General features: G+C 35.9%; 2 protein-coding genes and 1 long non-coding RNA gene across 3 annotated transcripts; 2 read left to right on the top strand and 1 right to left on the bottom strand.

Moving 5' to 3' along the window:
• Positions 1 to 3,219: 3,219 nt before the first annotated feature.
• On the bottom strand, positions 3,220 to 5,324 carry LOC140874933 (pectinesterase-like). Its single transcript, XM_073278427.1, has 2 exons — positions 4,223 to 5,324; positions 3,220 to 4,089 (listed from the first exon to the last, which is right to left on the bottom strand). The coding sequence occupies exons 1-2, from the start codon at positions 5,214 to 5,216 to the stop codon at positions 3,398 to 3,400; spliced, it is 1,686 nt and encodes a 561-aa protein (XP_073134528.1). The 5' UTR covers positions 5,217 to 5,324; the 3' UTR covers positions 3,220 to 3,397.
• A 2,394-nt stretch (positions 5,325 to 7,718) lies between these two features.
• On the top strand, positions 7,719 to 14,943 carry LOC140876491 (uncharacterized). Its single transcript, XR_012148809.1, has 3 exons — positions 7,719 to 7,774; positions 13,574 to 13,837; positions 14,730 to 14,943. It is a non-coding gene; the product is annotated as an uncharacterized lncRNA (long non-coding RNA).
• A 2,438-nt stretch (positions 14,944 to 17,381) lies between these two features.
• On the top strand, positions 17,382 to 19,022 carry LOC140874408 (berberine bridge enzyme-like D-2). The gene has a single exon (XM_073277695.1). It carries the CDS (start codon positions 17,382 to 17,384, stop codon positions 19,020 to 19,022), a length of 1,641 nt encoding a protein of 546 aa, XP_073133796.1.
• The last annotated feature ends 888 nt before the right edge of the window (positions 19,023 to 19,910 follow it).

Consider the following 19,910-nt stretch of genomic DNA (forward strand, 5'->3'; position numbering starts at 1 on the left):
TGAAGCCATGAAAATGAAGGTGAAGGTTGTGCGATTTGCTTAGAGGAGTGGCCATTTGGTGAGGATGAGGAGCGGAGAGAAGAGAGGAGGCAAAGAAGAATCGTGGGTGAACGGGGCCGGGGCGACAGAATATTGTTGGGCTAGGGCTTGTGTATTATATGTGTATATATGTATATATATATGTGTGTGTGTTTAAAAAAAGGATTGTGTATTTTTAAAAAAAGGATTGTGTATATATTGTGTATTGTGTATATATATGTGTGTGTGTTTAAAAAAAGGATCGTGTATTTAAAAAAAGGATTGTGTATTATATGTGTGTGTGTGTATATATATATATATATATATATATATATATATATACTGAACCCTAGGGTGCAGGATTTTTCATGTGCGACCGGGTTTTCGTATAAAAAAAAAACATTAAAACCCGGTACAATTTTTCTAGGATGCAGGATTTTTCGTGTGCGACCACCGGCTTTTAGTGTAAAAAAAATGCACTAAAACCCGGTGGTCGCACACGAAAAATCCTGCATCCTAAGGTGCAGGTGTTCATTACTGTATATATATATATATAAATTTTCATTTGCCCAACCAATGATGTCCAACTCATCCACGACCACTAAAACCCGGTAGTGGGTTTTAGTGATACGAAATTTTTTTTTTAAAAAAAAACTAAAACCCGATAGTGGATTTTTGTGATCGGGAACGAGTTGGGCAGGAATGGTTGGGCAGCTGAAAATTACTCTATATATATATACATATACATGTGTGTTTAAAAAAAATAAAAAAATAAAAAAATAAAAAGCAAAGCAAAGACAACGGATTAAAGATAAGTGTTGTCTTAAACTACATAAAATAATAGAAAAAGACAACGGTTATAAAATAACCGTTGTCGTAGAGCTTAAAAAACACACGCATACACAATGGTTTTAAAAACCGTTGTCGTAGAACTCCAAAAACCCGCTCATAGACAACGGATAATAAAAACCGTTGTCGTAGGCCTAAAAAAACCCGCTCATAGACAACGGTTAATTAAAACCGTTGTTGTAGGCCATATAAAACGCGCTCATAGACAACGGTTTTAAAAAACCGTTGTCGTTGACACATATAAGACAACGGTTCTTAAAAAAACGTTGTTGTTTTTCATTAAAAAGAGACCAATAACAACGGTTTTAGTAAAATCCGTTGTTAAAGACCAAAAGACAACGATTTTTCAAAAAAACCGTTGTCTTTTAGGTGTTGTTGATACCATTATTTGGTGTAGTGGCGTTAGCGCTCACGTCCTAGTTGTTATCTTGGACACCCTATTCTACGGGGTAGGTCGCAGGATGGACGGAGCTGGTAGTTCAAGGCAGGACTAGGGAGCAGGAGCCTTGAGTAGTTTATTATACAGCAGGATTCGATATAGCTGTATAATGTTTACTTATAAGTTTTTCGATATGGTTGTATCACTACAAGTATTAAGCCTGGATATATTTTACTAAGCTGATATGTAATTTATGGATTATGTTTCCGCACGTTTTACTCTGTTAAGTATTTTGTTGTATTAAGTTTAATGCATGCTATTAGTTGCCAGTTAGTAGGTGATTCCATGCAGGGTCACTACTGATTATAGAGAAAGTAGAATTTAAATAAATATATATTTGAGATATAATTATAAAGAAATTATAATTTAAATAAGTATATATTTGAGATATAATTATGGAGCAAGTAGAGTAGAGAATTGAGAGCAAATTGTTGTGTCAAAATGATAAAAACTATATACTATTTATAGTTAATTTTAGGGTTTAAAAAATAATTTTTTTAATTGGCCCCCTAATTTGGGGGCCAAATTGCAATTGAATTAAACCATCAGTAGCCACGGCTACTGATGGTACAATTGCCAACGGCTACAATTTGTAGCCGTTGGAAATTTTCTTTTTCTTTTTTTATTTTTTTTAATTTTTGGCCAGTTCCGGATCCAGTTTTATCCGGATTTGGTTCAGGAACCGGAACCGGAACCGGATGAACCGGTTCATATTTATATTAACCGGTTCAATCCATTAAGTAATGGATTGGTCCCAGTTCCGGGTCCGGTTCCTACTTATCGGATCCGGTTCTGGGTTTATTGGGTCGGGTCTCGTTCGGTTTCGGGCCGAATCGGACCATTAAGCATGCCTAATGCGACTGGTTAGATAAATAATATATTTGGAATGTTAAAAAAACGCTTTACCATGAAAAGTTATTTACTCTAATTAATATAACTTTAATTAATACTAGTATCCAAGCACACGCTTTGCGTGTGTGATATAATATATGAACCTAGCTTATGTATTTATTTTATTTTAAATTAAAAATATTTGATTTGAAAAAACAAAGATAGCGGGAGAAGATGGTGGGAGATGAACATAGTGGGGTTGAATCGTTTGATTTGAAAAAACAAAGATAGTGGAAGAAGATGGTGGGAGATGAAGATAGTGGGGTTGAATCATTTTTGTCCATTTTACCCAACAAAAATGAAAAGACAAAAATATTTTTTAGGGTACAAAAGTAATATTAGAATGATGTCATCATTTTCATATCAAAACAGTTTTTAAAAAATGCAAAAATATTATAATATAGTAAAGATATAATATTTTTGGATAAGATCAGTTTAACTTTAAATTTTTAGCGCCAATGCATGATAACTTAACTTCTTGATTGTGTATAAATAATTTTATTTGAAATGAAAAGAAAATAATATATATATATATATATTTTGTTGCTTCAAATATATATATAATTATTAAATAATTCGTCTAGAAGGGATTGGAGATCCAGAATCAGGGAGGATGAAAGTTATATATAGGATATTTAAAAAAAGACTTCACCAACAGATCACTAAAGGGTGTATATGTATTTGCATGTATAAAATTGATCGAAACCCCAAAATAAGCTAGGTTATCATGATTGAGCTAACATATTGTTGTTGTTGTTGTTTTTTTTAATATACTAACATATTGTTGTTCTAACTTCTATTCTCGAATATTAAAGTAGTTTTTATTTTTATTTTTATTTTTTAACCCCTAAATACTATTTAATTAATGGATTTATACTCGCATTCTTGATTTTAGTACACTAATCAAAACCCAAGCTCCTTCACTCTGATTGACACTTGGGGGAAAAAAAGAAAGAAAGAAATAAGAAAATCGGCGATTTAAATTATCAACATTAATAGAGAATCATAGATACACAACAATGTAAAACAAAGAAGAAATTTTTATATCCCATAGCTGGAAATTGCAAAAAGTATCCTAATTTATTTGAAATTCTTGTCTTAATGTTTTCAAGAATCGATGCCATCCCAAAATTACAACAAGAAACTAAGTGATATTAATCCCTATAATAAGTGCGCCATGAATAGTGATGATTCATGGGTTTACATGAGGGTGGGAACATATGGCACCCCGGACCCCTTCACCCACAAATCATCAGTGTATGCTTTCCCTCCGGTGAAGCTATTGGCAATCTGTGGTGTGATCTTCTTGATACCCTTCCACTTAACCCTCTGCGAAAGATTCGACCCGGCTCCATGGTTCTGGTACTCGCCGTAGTAACATGTGTCCAGAGCATAAGTTCCGGCCCATGGAGACCAACCATCGGGAGAGATGAACCCGTCGATGTTGGATTGCATGATGATGGTCCTCGAGTACTCCTTCCATGGGCGTCCCAGGTAGGCTTCCAAGGCGGGCTTTGCGGCCACAAAAGCCGGATCAGCCACGATGTCGCAGCCTTGGAGAACGATGGCTCCGACTCCACGGGGGTCCTTGCGGCCTTGTGCGGTCACCATGCATGCTTGGTTGTTCATCGGCTTGCGGACGATGAGGCGGGTTTTCTGGAAGATGGACAAGGCATCGCCGAAGACGAAGTCGATGGTGCCGGTGATGACGCAGTTGCGGTAGAACTGGCGGTAGGCGTGTGCGTAGAGGGTGTCTTGGTATCCGTCCATGTGTACGTTGTAGAATATGGCCTTGTCTCCGGAGACACGAACGGCCACGGCCTGATGCTTCTCGGGGCCGGCGGTGTTCTCGATCGCGATGTCCTTGGCGATGAAACCTTCTCCGTTCACGGCTGAAAATGTAGGAAAAAAAATGAGACGTTGATTAGCTAGGGGTTTAAATCTTATGGTATCCCATTAACTTCTAACCTTTTTATTTTATTTTATATATTTCATGCAAATTAATTAAGTAGCTAGAGTACTCACCAAGAGTGGCAGAGTGGAAGGTTTGGGTGCCTTCGGCAAAGTTCTTGTTGCCTGTGATCCTAGTCTTGGTGGGACCCTCTCCGAGCAGCACAACGTTGTTCACCTTCTTGGGGATTATGACAGTTTCCTTGTACAAACCAGCCTTCACAAGAATGACAAAAGTATTGTTATTCTTCTTGGGGATGGCATCAATGGCTGCCTTGATGGTCTTATACGGTGTGCTTCCATCTTGTGACACAACCGCATTCGGCTTGAATGATATGGGAGTTGCGGCAAGGAGCTTTCGTGCCTCAGGGTGCACGAACGAGGGGATCGAATCGTGGTCGGACCCTAGTAGCCGGCGGCTGCTGCCCAAGCTTTCCAAGTTTAAACTAGACAACATGGAGGAGAAATCGGTCACCATGGCGAGGCCGTTGCTTGATAACTCTCCAGCGGTTTTCAACAGCTTCTTCATCTTCTCCGCGGTGTCTCCGGTGGTATTCTCGAACCCATCAATGCAAGTCTCTTGGTATGTGATAGAGGCGCTAAGCCATGTCTTGACATCCTCCACGTACTCGTCCAAATTGCTGACATCGAATTCGCCGAACTTGTCGAACGATCTCTGGAGGTCTTCGATGGAGGTGTGGAGCAAGTCTTGGCAAGTGTCCAAGGCCCCCTTGGTCCTCTCATCGGCGGCCGCGGATTTCAGAAGAGTCGAGTTCGAAATGACCTCTCCGATGTTCTTAACGGCGTAGTTGAATGCCAGCTTGATCAGCTCCTTAGGGTCGGTGGTGTTGGCACCAGAAAGAGATTGTTCACAGGTTTCCTTGTAATCTGTGGGGTTGCAAATGGCTTGCACCGCCTTAGTGGAGGCGCTGATGGCGGACGAGGCGGTGCCGCTGTCTCCGTCTTTCTTGGAGACGCCGACAGTGACGGCAACCACGGCCGCCACCAAGAGGATAGAGGCGAGACCAGCTACGGCCACCTTCTTCTTCTTTCCGGAATCGAATCCCATTTTATAAGTTTTCCAAATTTTCTCTCTAATTTTTTTTTGTTTATAAAATTTTTTTATTTTTTATTTCAGAGCTCTGGAGGGGTTTCTAGACTAGTTCCTTTATTCCCCTTGAACTCTGTGGGATGAATGTTATGAAAGACATTGTGTGAGGTATTTATAGTTAAGGAGGCAATGTTCAATACCGTTGTTTCGGTTAGGAAATTTGAGGTGATTCTATAATTAGCAAGACTTTTGGAAATGAAAGGCTATTCGAATTATAGGGAAAGAAATGCGGCGACCATGCATGCAAATTAATTATATGACTTTACTTTAATTAAACTAATTGGAAGGAGAAAATTCAGCATCAATCACAGTTTCCGGAGATCTTATCTTTTTCTCTCGAATTGTGGGTTAAACTATGTAAGCTGGGGAAATTAATAATTAAAATGAATCAATAATATGTTTACTTCTATCGATTATTTTTTTATTTCACTTCTCTGGTTCTTTATTAACTTTTATGTGATTACGTTATTAAATCTTGATTATACTTGTTTTAACGTAAAATAACGTAAAATAGGGCTTATTGCAAGATTACATGCACGATATCTGTAAAAATACCCAAACAAAAATACAAAGCAATAGAAGTCCGATACAAATTTATCATGAGATATCCCTCACTCGATATTGATCAAATCCCAAGCATGTGAAACATGTCACCATATGAGGCTATTTCTAGTAAAAGATTTCGAGTTTGAGAAACTCGGTCTACATGAGATAAGAAAATATCATAATATTGAGAAGTAAGCAAATGGTGAAAGGAGAAGTAAGCAATACAATAATCGGCTTTAGCTTTCTTGTAATTTTGCAAGAAACGACAATCGCCACTTCCATAGAATCATGAAGGATACAAGATAGTTAACTTTATTTCCATGCATGCTTGAAAATGTGTTACAACAAAAATAGTTTGCTAAAAATAAAAACAAGAGAAGACTTAACTTTATTTCTTGAGTTGCCGAGTTGGCTTCACTAGGTTGTCACAAGATGTCAAGATACGCTGTCTGATTGTGAAAATAAGTTGAGCCCAGGCAAAGTGAACCAAGCAGATTGAAGGACACTGAAATAAGACACCAAACAACAAGACGCAAAAGACCCAAAGTAATAATATTTTATATTTGAAATAAATAATACAGCCTGATGATTTTATCATAAAAGCCCCAAATTCGAATGACAAAATTTTGAGCATGTGGAGCTAATATTCATCTAAACATATAAATGACATAATAAAAAAATCAGTGAAGACATATCATACTAAATTTCAAATATCTTTGCGTCTAAATTCCAACATGATCTAGCAAAGACATACTCATCCTAGCTATATGGGAACAACTAAAATAAATTCCAGCACGTTTTATTCTTGAGGATGAGGATAGACAAAAGCTAGGACCAAATATGACGTACAAATTCTTTTCTAAACAATTAATCACGAAACCCAAATAATACAATCGAAGTATGGGCCATGCGTTCTGAGTTCCGAACACAGTAAGCTTTTATATCAAACGGTCGTAAAATTGTGAACTGTTTTTCAAATAGGATAAAATCTAACTATATGCTTGAACAATTTTTTCAAGGCCGCATGAGTAGGCAGAAGTATAGGCAAAGTGAGAGTATATGCCTTAATTTGTCATTCTTAAAATAAAACAATCATGAAATACATCTAGCGTTAGTATAAACTCATCCAATTGGATACCTATTCTGAAGGAGCGAAACCCTTCAGACTATTAATTTAATTAAAAAGAGCTTTGAGAAAAAATGGTATTTATTTATATGGAGAACAATTCATGATCGATGTGTACGAGACCAAATTCTCTTGATAAATTTCATTAGAAATAAAATTTTGATAAAAAATTATCCTTCTACAACCATGAAGTTTATCGTGAGTTTTAAACATAACTTCAAGAATTTAGAGCAAAATTCTCATAGGCACTAAAAACTCTTATCTCCCATGCAATGAACTACCGTAGCACAATTTATTATTATGAACCATCAGACTAGGTCTTATTGTGCTGACCAAGCAGTGACTAGAGGTTACAAAATCACTTGAGTAAAGATTAATAATTCTCAAAGAAAAGCCAGCTAAATCAAAGTATGAAAGAACCAATTAATATTTCCGGTGGGCTTTAGGATAACTAATGTACAACCAAAACGTTGTCGAGCCGATCGTATCATCCCAAGAGATACTCCAGCCTAACAATATGAAAGACAACCAAAAATTTTCAATTTATGATGTTGAGGATAACATATATTCAAAACCAAATAAAGTAGGGGCGTACCAATGCAGGGGCTTGACTGGGCTTAAGCCCAGCAAGACCCCAACCTTAAAATTTTAATATACTTATATTTTGACCCAATTAATAATTAAGCCCAGCATATTTTTTTTGTTGAAATAAAATCAATTTGACGTAGAGAGTTGGATTCATAAAAACCTACACTAGCGTGCCTATCAACATTCGGCCATCCATCATTCAGTTCTCTATTTCTTCATTATTTCTTTAATCTTCACCAAATCTCCTTAGCATCAGGTACAGATTTAATTTCTTGAAATTTGTCTACTAATTTCTCTAATTCTTGTTGGTACCTTGAGTGGTGATGGGACGAAAATCAATTGAGATGAGACACTACAAGAAATATGGTCATTGACAACAGTGGAAAGACAACGCTTTTGACAAAAAAACGTTGTAAAAAAAATAAGCACAACGCTTTTATAAGAAAACGTTGTCATAAAACTTTTTTTTGTTATCCACAACGCTTTTTAAAAAAGCGTTGTATTAGCTTTAAAAAAAACGCTCATCCACAACGCTTTTTAAAAGGCGTTGTGGATGAGCATTTTAAAAGGCGTTGTGGATGAGCATTTTTTTAAAGCTATACTACAACGCTTTTAAAAAAAACGCTCATCCACAACGCTTTTTAAAAAGCGTTCAACGCTTTATTGAAATAGGGTTGTCCAATTCTGACCCAAAATAAAATATATGCTTACTATTATTTTTCTCTCTCCTTGAATTCTCTCTCTCTCGGCTGATCTTCTTCCTTTCTCCCTTCACCGTTAAAAATTTCAAGCTCCGATCTACGCCGCCTCGTTGCTTGAAAAAATGATTTGAGCATAGATTTAGAATCCTCTCGTCGAGGAATTTCTTCCAGTACCTATTTCCCTAATTTTTAAGCACGCTCCGTCGAACCCTTTTTCTTGCCGCCGTCGTTTCGCCATCCCTTTCCCGTCGTTTCGTATTAATTTTAGAAAATTAAATCTAATATACAGTATTTCAACGGCTGGTAAGCATAAGCCCTAATTATTACATTTTTTCTCTTACTGTTAATTTTGTCTGTTTTGTAATTATGCTGGGTGTGGTGTTGCAATGCGTCTTGGATCTGATCCGAGTTCGAGATCTGTGTAATATATTTCGAGGAAATGTATGTGAGAATCACGATTTATTTTTTGTGGAGTGGCAGTGTTGATTTTTCTTACTTCTCAGCTTTTCCGCAGTGGATTAATGGGCTTAAGCATCTGGGCATTTCAATCTCACAGTGTTCGGAAAATCAGGTACTTTTCTTGTGTTGAATCGTGTTGTTCTTTGCTAGATTTTTGAAGTTGAAAATCGTACTTTCTTTGAAACCATGCGAGTCGAGTTCGAATCCGATATAGGAATTACGATTGTACTGCCTGGATTAGTTGAGAGTCGGAGATGGCCAAGGGAAAAATCCTTTCAAAAGATGGGAAAATGGTAGTGGACCAAGAAATGCTAGATGGAAGGCTCCAAGCTACACATATTAATAAAATGGCCTAATTAATTAGTGTTTACATATGTGTATTGTATGTATCAAATTTTGTTTTTTTTATCAATGTTTCAAGGACATTTTGAAAAAGAAAAAAACAAAAACAAAAAAGCAATTAACCGAGGTCATATTTCAACCTTTCCATTTTTTTAATTGGAATCGCTATAGGGAGCAAATTTCTTTCTGTTTTAGTCAAGTTTGGACAGTATGAGATCTTGTCAAATGATTAAGGTTGTGTTTGAGTTCCTTTTTTTCTTTTTTTTTTTGTGTGTTTATTTTTTGTATTGAAAATGGCAAAAATAAAAAGAGTGGTACGAAAGTAATGTGTATGTGGAGAAATTAATGGGGCAGATTGCCAGATTGTGTTTGGATTACGTTTGTTTTTAGGATTTTGTTGAAAATTGAGAAGGTATGAAATCCATTTTTTGGAAAACAAAATTTAATGCCAATGTATTTTCAACATGAATATTAGTTTCAAATATATATTTAAGTCCAGACATCCTTCAACTGTGGATGAATCCATTCCTTTGCAGACCAAGAACAGCTCTAGCATCAGTAATTGAAACCTATATACATCCGTTCATTTCGAGACTATGGAGTACAGAGGTCTACCAATCCTGATGGCGGATCCGAGCCCCTATCAGCAGTGCTTCTGCAGCTAAGCTCCGAAGGCTTGAAACTAACAAGTGTTCCTGTGCCTAAGCAAATACATTCATTCCCCCACCACATCCTGCAAGGCACGACTCGAACTCCGAATGCGTCATCGAGTAATATGTATACAAGAGGAGGATTTCTTGAAAATGGCTAATACGAGCATTGAGGTGATATATTTGTATGCTTATTTTAATTTCATGTGGCAGCTGTTTCTGGAGATGCTCGTCATGCATTGGAGATTAGTCGGAGAGCTGCAGAAATTGATGATTATCATGCGCTAAAATCTTGCCACTATCCAACTCAAACACTGCAGGTACGACACTAAGGCTTTTAGGCAACATATCATCTGGTTCTATTCGTTCTCACATCCAGTAACAACATATAACTACTGAATTTGTACTAAAAAATATCTCTGCAAATTTTTTGGTTTAGCAATGCAATCCGTTTTACTAATTCTTCCTTTCTCCTTTGTACCTCCAAATTGCAGTGTTACTGCAATGCATATACTGGATATTTAGTAGGATTTAGATGGCATTGCCAATTCATAATTTTCCATGATTTAGAGTTGTCTACAACATTAAATTTGTTTCATCGCTACAAGAAAAAAGGTCATAGACAATAGTACTTAACGCTTTTGTCCACGTAATTGTTTTTACTATCGGCATTGCTGATTTTCTTAATTGGCGAACTTATGGTTCCAATATGTGTTCTGAATGGATTGACGTTGATATAGGCTTTCCATATATGAATGTATTATTCCCTCGAATAAATTTTATTATTCGGATTATATTAGTTTCCATATAGGCTTTCCATATATGAAGGTATTTATGTTATGTAGGCCAGAAATGCATTGTAAAGTTAAAAGGTTATTGTATTTTTAAATTTTCTCCGACAAAAATTTATTAATTATTAAACAATGAAGTTCATAATTGATTGTTTGATTGTTTTGTTATTATTTTGGGTTTGTGTTATTATTGTTGTTATCTTGGTTTCGAAGCTGATTTTGTGGACAATACTGATATGTTATAATGATTTTTATCCTGTTGTAAGTTCCAGAAAACCTTTTGCAATGTAATCTCTAAATTTCTCCGCAATTGTGTTTTTGGGAGGGAAAACTTTTTCAAGGGAGCGAATGGCAGAACAGTTGACAGAGGAGCAGATCATCGAGTTCAAGGAGGCATTTAGCCTTTTCGATAAGGATGGCGATGGTATACTCAATTTTAGATCTCTGTTTCTGCTTGATGTGTGTGAATTTATGAGTTGAATGCTTCTAGGACATTCTAACTTCTTGAATGTTAGGTAGCTGGAGTGTGAATACTCAATTTTTTTTTTCCCTTGAATGTCAGGTAGCTGGAGAGAGTTATATTTCCCACTGATCCGAATCAACATTCTAACTTCTTGAATCACTTTGTTGTTGAGTCTATACCTTCCACGCTAAGTTAGTTTATATTCTACTTTATTATTATTATTTTTTGTTTGACACATATTCTGAAAATGATTTTCGGTACCGAAAGGTCCATAATTTACCAAAAGAGTTGTCTTGGTTATGATTATGAGAAACCAGTAAAAGTAAGATTTCCTGATATTTTTTAAAATGGTCGACTGTTTTGGCACTTGAACACCACAAAAACTGATTCATTTTGAGATTCGAGCAGATTAGAGGAGATGTTCGAATAATTTTCTATGACAAACTAATTGGAGGGCGTCTCTTTTATGCTTGCTTCAACACAGCTTTCATTACTAGCAGTTTGTTGCAGGTACCTTCTTCACCTGTACTTCTTACATTCCCTACAGACTCTAATATTTACAGATTTATACACATCATAACTGCTGCTGTAAGTTTTAATTTCTGAATAAATAGTTCATTTGGTGCCATTTCTGTCCACTAACTGATGTTTGGTATAGGTCACGATTGTTGTTGTTGCGGTTTTTGGAGGGCTTCCATTGGCAGTAACCTTGACGTAAGTGTGTCATTAAGTTGTCTGTTATCAGCCACCTACCATTTTCCCATCTCCAATCTTGTTATTCATGAGCTTGATTTCTCTTTAATTTCCTACAGTCTAGCGTACTCAATGAAGAAAATGATGGCTGACAAGGCCTTGGTATGTCATTAATTATGGTTCTCTGTCAGGCTTTGTTCAGTGTTGATATTGTATTCTTCAAGAAATTTCTGATGCAAATTGATCTACAGGTGCGTAGGATTTCAGCTTGTGAAACTATGGGATCAGCAACTACCATTTGCAGTGATAAGACAGGAACTTTGACATGGCCGAGATGAACATGAAGAATTCGATTATTTGTTATATTTGAATGATTTTTGTTATATTTGAATGATTTATAATATTGAAATATTTTATATTAGATTTAATTTTCAAAAAATTTGAATATTGAGTGATAATATTGAAAATTTGTGAATTAATTTTTTTTTTGTTTTTTATTTGAGAAAAGACAACGCTTTTTAAACGTTGTCGTAGGTGGAAAAAGCGTTGTTGTTACTAAAAAAGACAACGCTTAAAAAGCGTTGTCTTTTTCAAATATCAGTGCGTTGTCTTTGCTCAAAACGACAACGCTGTTTAAGCGTTGTCTTTGACCACGAACTTTCACAATACTGGCTACGACAACGCTTTTTTGTGACAAAGACAACGCGGAAAAAGCGTTGTCGTTTTTAGATACGATAATGCTTAAAAAAGCGTTGTCTTTTCCAGAAACGACAACGCTTTTTCCGCGTTGTCTTTGAGCGTGGTCTTTTACAACACTGGCTACGAAAACGCTTTTTCGGGGACATTAACAACGCGGAAAAAGCTTTGTCTTTGGCCGTTTTTCTTGTAGTGAGAAGCAAATTTCAGAGTTTTGACTCTTTTGAGAGGTGGTAAAAATGATATACAACTAATTGATGGCGGTTTCATAATCATAGATGTTGGGTTAATTATTTATTGCTTCAGCCTTTAGATTAATTGTTTGTTAACTTTAGAAATTTACTTTATAAGGTTCCAGATTTGTTTTGAGGGAAATAATAATCAAGATGATTCTGAAATTCGTTGTAGAAGTTTGGATCATAATTGACAATTGAATATGACATTCAATTTTGGGTCTTCGAATTTCTGGAATGACTCAGTTGTAATAGTCAAAATGTTTTAATATTTGGATAATTTTGGTAACCTTTCATTTGTGCTTTAATCTTTGTCAATGTTATAGTTTAGTGGCATAGTTTTTTCGTGAGTTTGGGTATTCTAAAATATTTAATTTAATAAGATTTTTAATGTTAGTTATTATCATTTAGGCAATAAGTAATTTTTATTTAACATTCTTTAGTTTGATTCCAATTTTCATGAATAGAGAAAGATAGGCAAAGTGATATGCAATTGTGTTTATTCTCAATTCTTTCTTTTTCTTTTGTTGATTGCTATTTTTATGTTTGTAATGATAGGAAATTAAGGTGAAAGGGATATGTCAAAAAGGAAGATCAATGATTATTTTTTCTCGAAAATACAATGATAAATCAACAAATAATCAAACTGTTCCAAATGATCCTTCTCCTTCAAGTCCAAAGTCTACATTGGAAACAAAAAGAACGAAACTTGATCATGAAGTGGTAGATACAATAGAAAGCATTCATCCGTACTACGAGCGAGATCCTGTAAAATAAAATGTGATTTGGCAGTAACCATGTGATAAACAAGATGAGATTCAGAGAGAATATGTTGGTATGGGACCGTATCAACCTATTTATAACTATCCTCTTTTTTATTTTAAGCAACAAAGATACAGTTTTCAGTCTTCTTGGTGTATAAAGTTTCTGTGGCTGGAGTTTTCTGAAGCAAATGAAAGTGCATTTTGTTTCCCATGCTATTTATTTGACACCCTTTCTTCACAACAAAAGAAATTTACTGTTGAAGGATTCAAGATTTGGAAAAGAGTGAATTGCAAAAATTGTCCATTGAAAAGGCATGAAGGAGAAATTAGTTCACATCATAGTGATTCTATGCAAAAATGGGAGAGTTTGAAAAACGTTTCTCAGCATATTAATAGAAAAGAGTCAGAAAAGGTGGTAAAGCAAAATCAATTGCTTTTAAATACTTCCACAAGAGCTGTGCGGTGGCTATCATTGCAAGGTTGTGCATTCAGAGGACACGATGATTCATCCAATTCTCACAACCGAGGTAATTTTCTAGAATTTATCAATTTTCAAGAAGATTTATGCAAAGAAATTGGTGATATTGTTTTGTCTAAAGCGGCTAAAAATGCCAAGTATATAGCACCGTCAATTCAACAAGAGATACTAAAAATTATTGCGGATTTTGTACGAAGTAAAATTCATGATGAAATTGGAGATGATAAGTTTTGTATTCTTGTTGACGAGGCAACTGATGAATTTTATAAAACACAAATGGCTCTTGTTTTACGATATGTAGATGGTGATGGGGTTGTTAGGGAGCGCTTTATGGAAGTTGTTGTTGTTGATGACACAAATTCCGTGACTTTGAAAACGAAAATTTGCAACATACTATCACACCATAAGCTTTTGGTGGAAACATGTGAGGTCAAGGGTACGATTGTGCTAGTAACATGAGGGGAGAATGGAATGGGTTACAAGCTTTGTTTCTCAGAGATTTTCCATATGCCTACTATGTTCATTGTTTTGCTCATCGAATCCAACTTTCCTTAGTTGCAGCAGCTAAAGTGGTTTTTGAGGTATGTTTTTTTTTTCTTTAAATTAACTTCCATTGTCAATTTTGTGACTGTTTCTTCAAAGAGGAACTGTCAGTTACAATCAATTAGGGAAGATGAAATAGTTGATTTGATATTATTATGAGAACTTGGGACTGGTAGTGGGTTTAATCAAGCTTGTGCTTTACAACGTCTTGGATCTACTCGTTGGAGTTCACATTACACCTCTGTTGGTAGAGTTATTGAATTGTTTCATTCAATTTTTACTCTTCTTGAAGATCTTATGGAAAAGAGATCAAAATCTAGTATATGTGCAAAGTATAAAGGTTTATATATGGGAATGATGACATTTGAATTTTTTTTCATGTTACTGTTGATGTATAGAATTTTGGAAGTATCAGATATCTTATGTCAAGCATTGCAACGAAAAGATCAAGATATTTTGAATGCAATATTGAAACTAGTCACAACTACAAAATTACTCTTCCAAAAGATGCGAAATGATGAATGGGTGGATTTTATATGGAGTGTAAATGATTTTTGTGGTGTTCATGATATTGAAGTGTCTGATTTCTCTGATCCATACCTCCAAGATAGTAAACTTTCTTGTCAGCAGAAAAATCATTTCACATTGGAGGAGTATTATCATTTTCATGTATTTAATAACAACAGATTTAATGAGAAATCAATGGAGCTACTCATTTTGTGTGATGCCTTGAATCCTAGTGATGAATTTCAATCATCTCTGATAGTGCTATTTGTTCTTTGTCTAAGAAGTTTTATCCCTGTGATTTTTCTGGAGATGACATGGAACATCTGAGAAGTCAGTTGAATCATTACAAGCTTGATGTTTTTGAGGATCCGCGATTTAAACATATCGATTCTCTTCCTAAATTATTTCAATTGCTAACCGAAACAAAGAAGTCAAAGATTTACTTCATGATTGATAGGTTGATCTGTTTAGTCTTAACTCTTTCGGTTTCTACTGCAACAACAGAGTGGGCATTTTCAGGGATGAAACTTATCATGCAGGACCCAACTTCACAACAAAATGAAACAAGAATATCTTAACAATGCTATGATTTTGTATATTGAGAGAGAGATTGCTCGTGATATTGATTTGGAATATATATTTTATAGGTTTGATCTTTTGACAAATAGATTGCGATTGAAGTAGTATGTATAATTTTGTTGACGTACTCCCCTGATCGCAGGTGATTGATCACTCGTCAAAAGTCATGGGCAGAAGAAAATATAACTCAAATTAGAGATCATTCTCTTTTGTATATTGATTTGGGTATCTATTAGAGCCATGGGTATAATTTGGATTTTCAGTTCTTGGATCCATGGGGAATTTTTCAAATCGGTTGGTGTTGGTGATGGGTATGTTTAAGTATTTGAGAGCAATGAGATTTAAGGCTTTGAGACATAGATTGTACGTAAGGGTTCATGCTTCCATGGGTCTTAAACTCAACCAAGTAGAATCAATCGTGGGATTAGATTTCGTTCCCACAGACGACTCCAATTGAAGCGTTCAAAAATTTTACATCAAATAAATTACCTCAAACCGATAACTTACGAATCAATTTCTTCAATAAACCAAGTCGGATGATCCCAAAATATTTCTGTGTATAAAAAAAAACATGTTAGATGGCTCGCTAGAGGCAAAGCCTCTCCGACGCTCAAGTCAGTATAGGATTCGATAGAAAATGTATGGAAATTGCAAGGGATAGAAAATACATATATGAGATGTGTAAGAGCATGTAAAAGATATATATATATATATATATATATATATATATATATATATATATATATATATATAAGAAACGTATTAAAAGCGTGTAGAAGGCGTATAAAACCATGTAGAAAAAGTACCATAATAAGGGTTAGAGACCCTTATTTATAGGAATAGATTCTCAGTTCATAATGTACAAGACAATTAAATCCATGCACATCCATGTAATATTCTGATATCTAAAATATAAATAACATATGATAGGATTTTTATCATATCATCACCCTTCATTTACTGCTGATGCGGAAGCAATTAATTTTGGTTTCACAGCAGATCGTAAAGAGATACAAGGTGGTTGTTACATCTAATTAACTAAGTGATAATTAACCCTCACAACATAATGCACGTTCTATTGATGATGATTTGCATCGATTCTATGACATATCGGCATCACTATACGTACAAACGGACAGACAAAATTGGGAATTGGGATTTTATCCGAGAAATTGAGTATTTTGGGTTTTAATATGTTGCAACTTATCAAAATTTAGTTTTCATCAAATAAATTCAATTTTGTTAATTTTTTTTCACGGGAAAACACTAAACTTATCGAATATTGATTAATTAGGACAACTTACATTACTAAAATCTCAATTTAAATGGCAAGTCAATTTCAAATATTGCGACAGATATCGACTCACTGTTCTAACTCCAGAGAATAACTCAGCTGGAGTACACATCATACACAGTTATGTACGTGTTTAATGAATTTCTAATTTAATGATTAGGCAAATTTGGTATTTGAATGAATACTTTTAAGCTGTATCTTGTTGGATTCTTCTTCTTGGAAACAACATAATTAAAAAAACCTTAATGATCATTAGTTCTGGTATATAGATCGGTAGTATCTTTAACCCAAGTTCACTGTTATTTTAATTTGTACCAAAATGTAACATTGTCAACTCTTTATGGAAGCTAACAGGAAACCTTTTTCCCAGTGAACTAAAAACAATGTAAAGATAAAAGCAGGCCTTGTTTTTTAGCAGTTGGATGGTTTTATTAGTAAACTTCAAAAAGGGTTTAAAAATCATGCATGCAAACTTACGCAACTGCCACATTTCGTTATCAGTGTTTTTTTGGCATTTTTTGTGCATGTCTGCATTAAAAATGGTAAGCCGGCCACGTTTAGCATATCTGCTTCTTCATCCTTTTGTCCTGGACTGGCGAATTGATTCTCCTACATTTTCCTTATATATAAGGGCATGTACTCGAGAAAATCGACAGAAAACGGCACGAAAATGAAGTGTTGTACGAGTTCTGTGTTGTTTTCTTTTAGTGTTTTTGTGTTACTTTTGGCTTCTGCACTATGCCATCAACATGAAGATACGCTTAAATCTTGCTTGATTGATCGTAACGTCGGGAATTTCACCGTATACCCGAGTTCACATAATGATCCTAGTGTTTACTTCAGTTTTCTTGATTTTTCGATTCAGAATCTTCGTTTTTCTGGTCCCACGGTCCCGAAACCGATAGCCATCATTTTGCCGGAGAGCAGAGAGCAGCTGATAAACAGTGTTGTCTGTTGCAGAAAAGGGTATTTGGAGATTAGAGTGAGGTGTGGTGGACATAGTTACGAGGGAACTTCATATGTATCTAATGATGGATCGCCGTTTGTGTTGATAGATGTTATGAATCTGGATCGAGTATCCGTGGATGTCGAATCAGAATCGGCTTGGGTCGAGGGAGGTGCGACTCTAGGCCAGACTTATTATGCCATCTCTGAGTCGAGCCCTGTTCTTGGATTTTCAGCAGGATCATGCCCCACCGTGGGGATTGGCGGGCACATAGCCGGCGGTGGATTCGGGTTATTGTCAAGAAAATATGGCCTTGCTGCTGATAATGTGGTGGACGCACTTCTTATTGACGCGGATGGCAGGCTACTAGACCGGGAGGCCATGGGGGAAGACGTGTTCTGGGCCATTCGAGGAGGCGGCGGCGGTGTTTGGGGCGTTGTTTACGCATGGAAAATCCAGCTGCTGAAGGTACCGGAAACGGTGACATGTTTCATTCTTTCTAGGCCTGGAACAAGGCGTCACGTGTCGAAACTAGTCGACAAATGGCAGCGTGTCGCGCCGGAGCTAGTAGACGACTTCTATTTGTCGGCTTTCGTCGGGGCGGGGCTGCCACAGATGAAAACAATTGGCCTCTCGGTTACCTTCAAAGGGTTCTTTTTAGGTCCAAAATCAGAAGTTGTATCAATCCTAAATGGGGTGTTTCCAGAACTGACTATTTCACCAGAAGACTGCCAAGAAATGACTTGGATCGAATCCGTTGTCTACTTCTCAGGATTGGACGGCGATGGAAGCGGCTCGGCCGCCGACTTAAACGACCGGTTTCTACTTGATAAGCACTATTTCAAGGCTAAATCAGACTATGTGAGGGCTCCCATATCAGAAACAGGACTAATGTCTGCCATCACGATTCTTGAAAAGGAACCAAAGGGATATGTCATCTTGGATCCTTACTGCGGAGCTATGCGCGAAATAAGCAGCGAATCCATAGCTTTCCCCCACAGAAAAGGCAACCTTTTTGGGATACAGTATTTAGTGGAATGGCAAGAACAATACAACTCCGAAAGTAAAAACTACATAGATTGGATCAGAGGATTTTACAATGCAATGACACCATATGTCTCGTCCGGCCCGAGGGCTGCTTACATAAACTACATGGATTTCGATCTCGGGGTTATGGATTACTTAAACAACAGTGTTTCAGTTGCTGATCCAGTGGAGATGGCAAGGACCTGGGGGGAGAAATATTTCTTGAAAAACTATGAGAGATTAGTCAGAGCCAAGACAATTGTAGATCCTTTAAATGTTTTCAGGAATCAACAAGGTATTCCTCCAATGTCTGCTTCTTATGGAAAAGCACAAGTATAGTAAAAAGGAAAAAAGAAAACATATACAATGGAATGAGTTTTCATTTCATTTTTTTGATATTAAGCTAGCCCTCTGTTTCATTTTTCTTCACATGCATGCATATTAATAGAAAGGATCCACTCCACTTTATGGTATATCTTGCTTCTGTGAATTAAAAAGGAAAAAAGCATATACAAAGGAACCTTATGTAGTAGCAGAAAATATTATAAGGTTATAACACCTTTGCGGTTACTTTTGTGTTGGCCACAAAAATTCAAGAAATATCCAAATTGACTTTATCTATAAGACTATATGCAAGCTATGTGAGCTCCAGTATTCAATAGTCTGAGCCCATATGTGAACCCTGGATTTTTAAGGCTCCAAATACTAAAATTTTTATTTTTATTGATTATATTTAACGTGATTGTACCAAGATAAATTAATATCAAGAATATTGGATTTTGAAAATTTGCATATTAAGATAAAATATATGCAAGATAAAAAGATTGAACATATCAAGTAATCTCAGATCTTGAAGTAATCAAATCTTGGAGAGAATACTATTCAAATTTTGAATTCAAGGTATCCTAGTTGATCTAGACTCTCAAACCCTCAGACAAATCACACCACAAGTTCTCTCAAATCTCGTGTGACACATTAGGGAAGAGCGGCAAAACGCTGCAGATATTTTCAGAAGTTCGAAAACGCATCACTAAGTCCAGAATTCTTTAGTGATGCAAATGATAACAGAATCCGATCTTCACCGTTCAAATTTCAGAATAGATGTTATCAACATGTAGTTTACATTTCAGTCTGATCCAACGGCTAGAACTTTTTCTACATTTTTTGCAAGAATTCTGCACAGATTCTACTCGGTAATAAATCAGCTTTTGTTCGTGGATCATTAAC

The sequence above is a fragment of the Henckelia pumila genome, chromosome 1, assembly GCF_033568475.1.
Source record: "Henckelia pumila isolate YLH828 chromosome 1, ASM3356847v2, whole genome shotgun sequence".
Taxonomy (NCBI): Eukaryota; Viridiplantae; Streptophyta; class Magnoliopsida; order Lamiales; family Gesneriaceae; genus Henckelia; species Henckelia pumila.

What these genes read in the sequence shown, in the direction of transcription:
- LOC140874933 (XM_073278427.1), bottom strand. Translation starts at nt 5,216, where the DNA reads ATGGGATTCGATTCCGGAAAGAAGAAGAAGGTGGCCGTAGCTGGTCTC. An exon ending in CTTCCACTCTGCCACTCTTG is followed by an intron (nt 4,090 to 4,222) that starts GTGAGTACTCTA and finishes CTACATTTTCAG; the next exon opens with CCGTGAACGGAGAAGGTTTC.
- LOC140874408 (XM_073277695.1), top strand. Translation starts at nt 17,382, where the DNA reads ATGAAGTGTTGTACGAGTTCTGTGTTGTTTTCTTTTAGTGTTTTTGTG.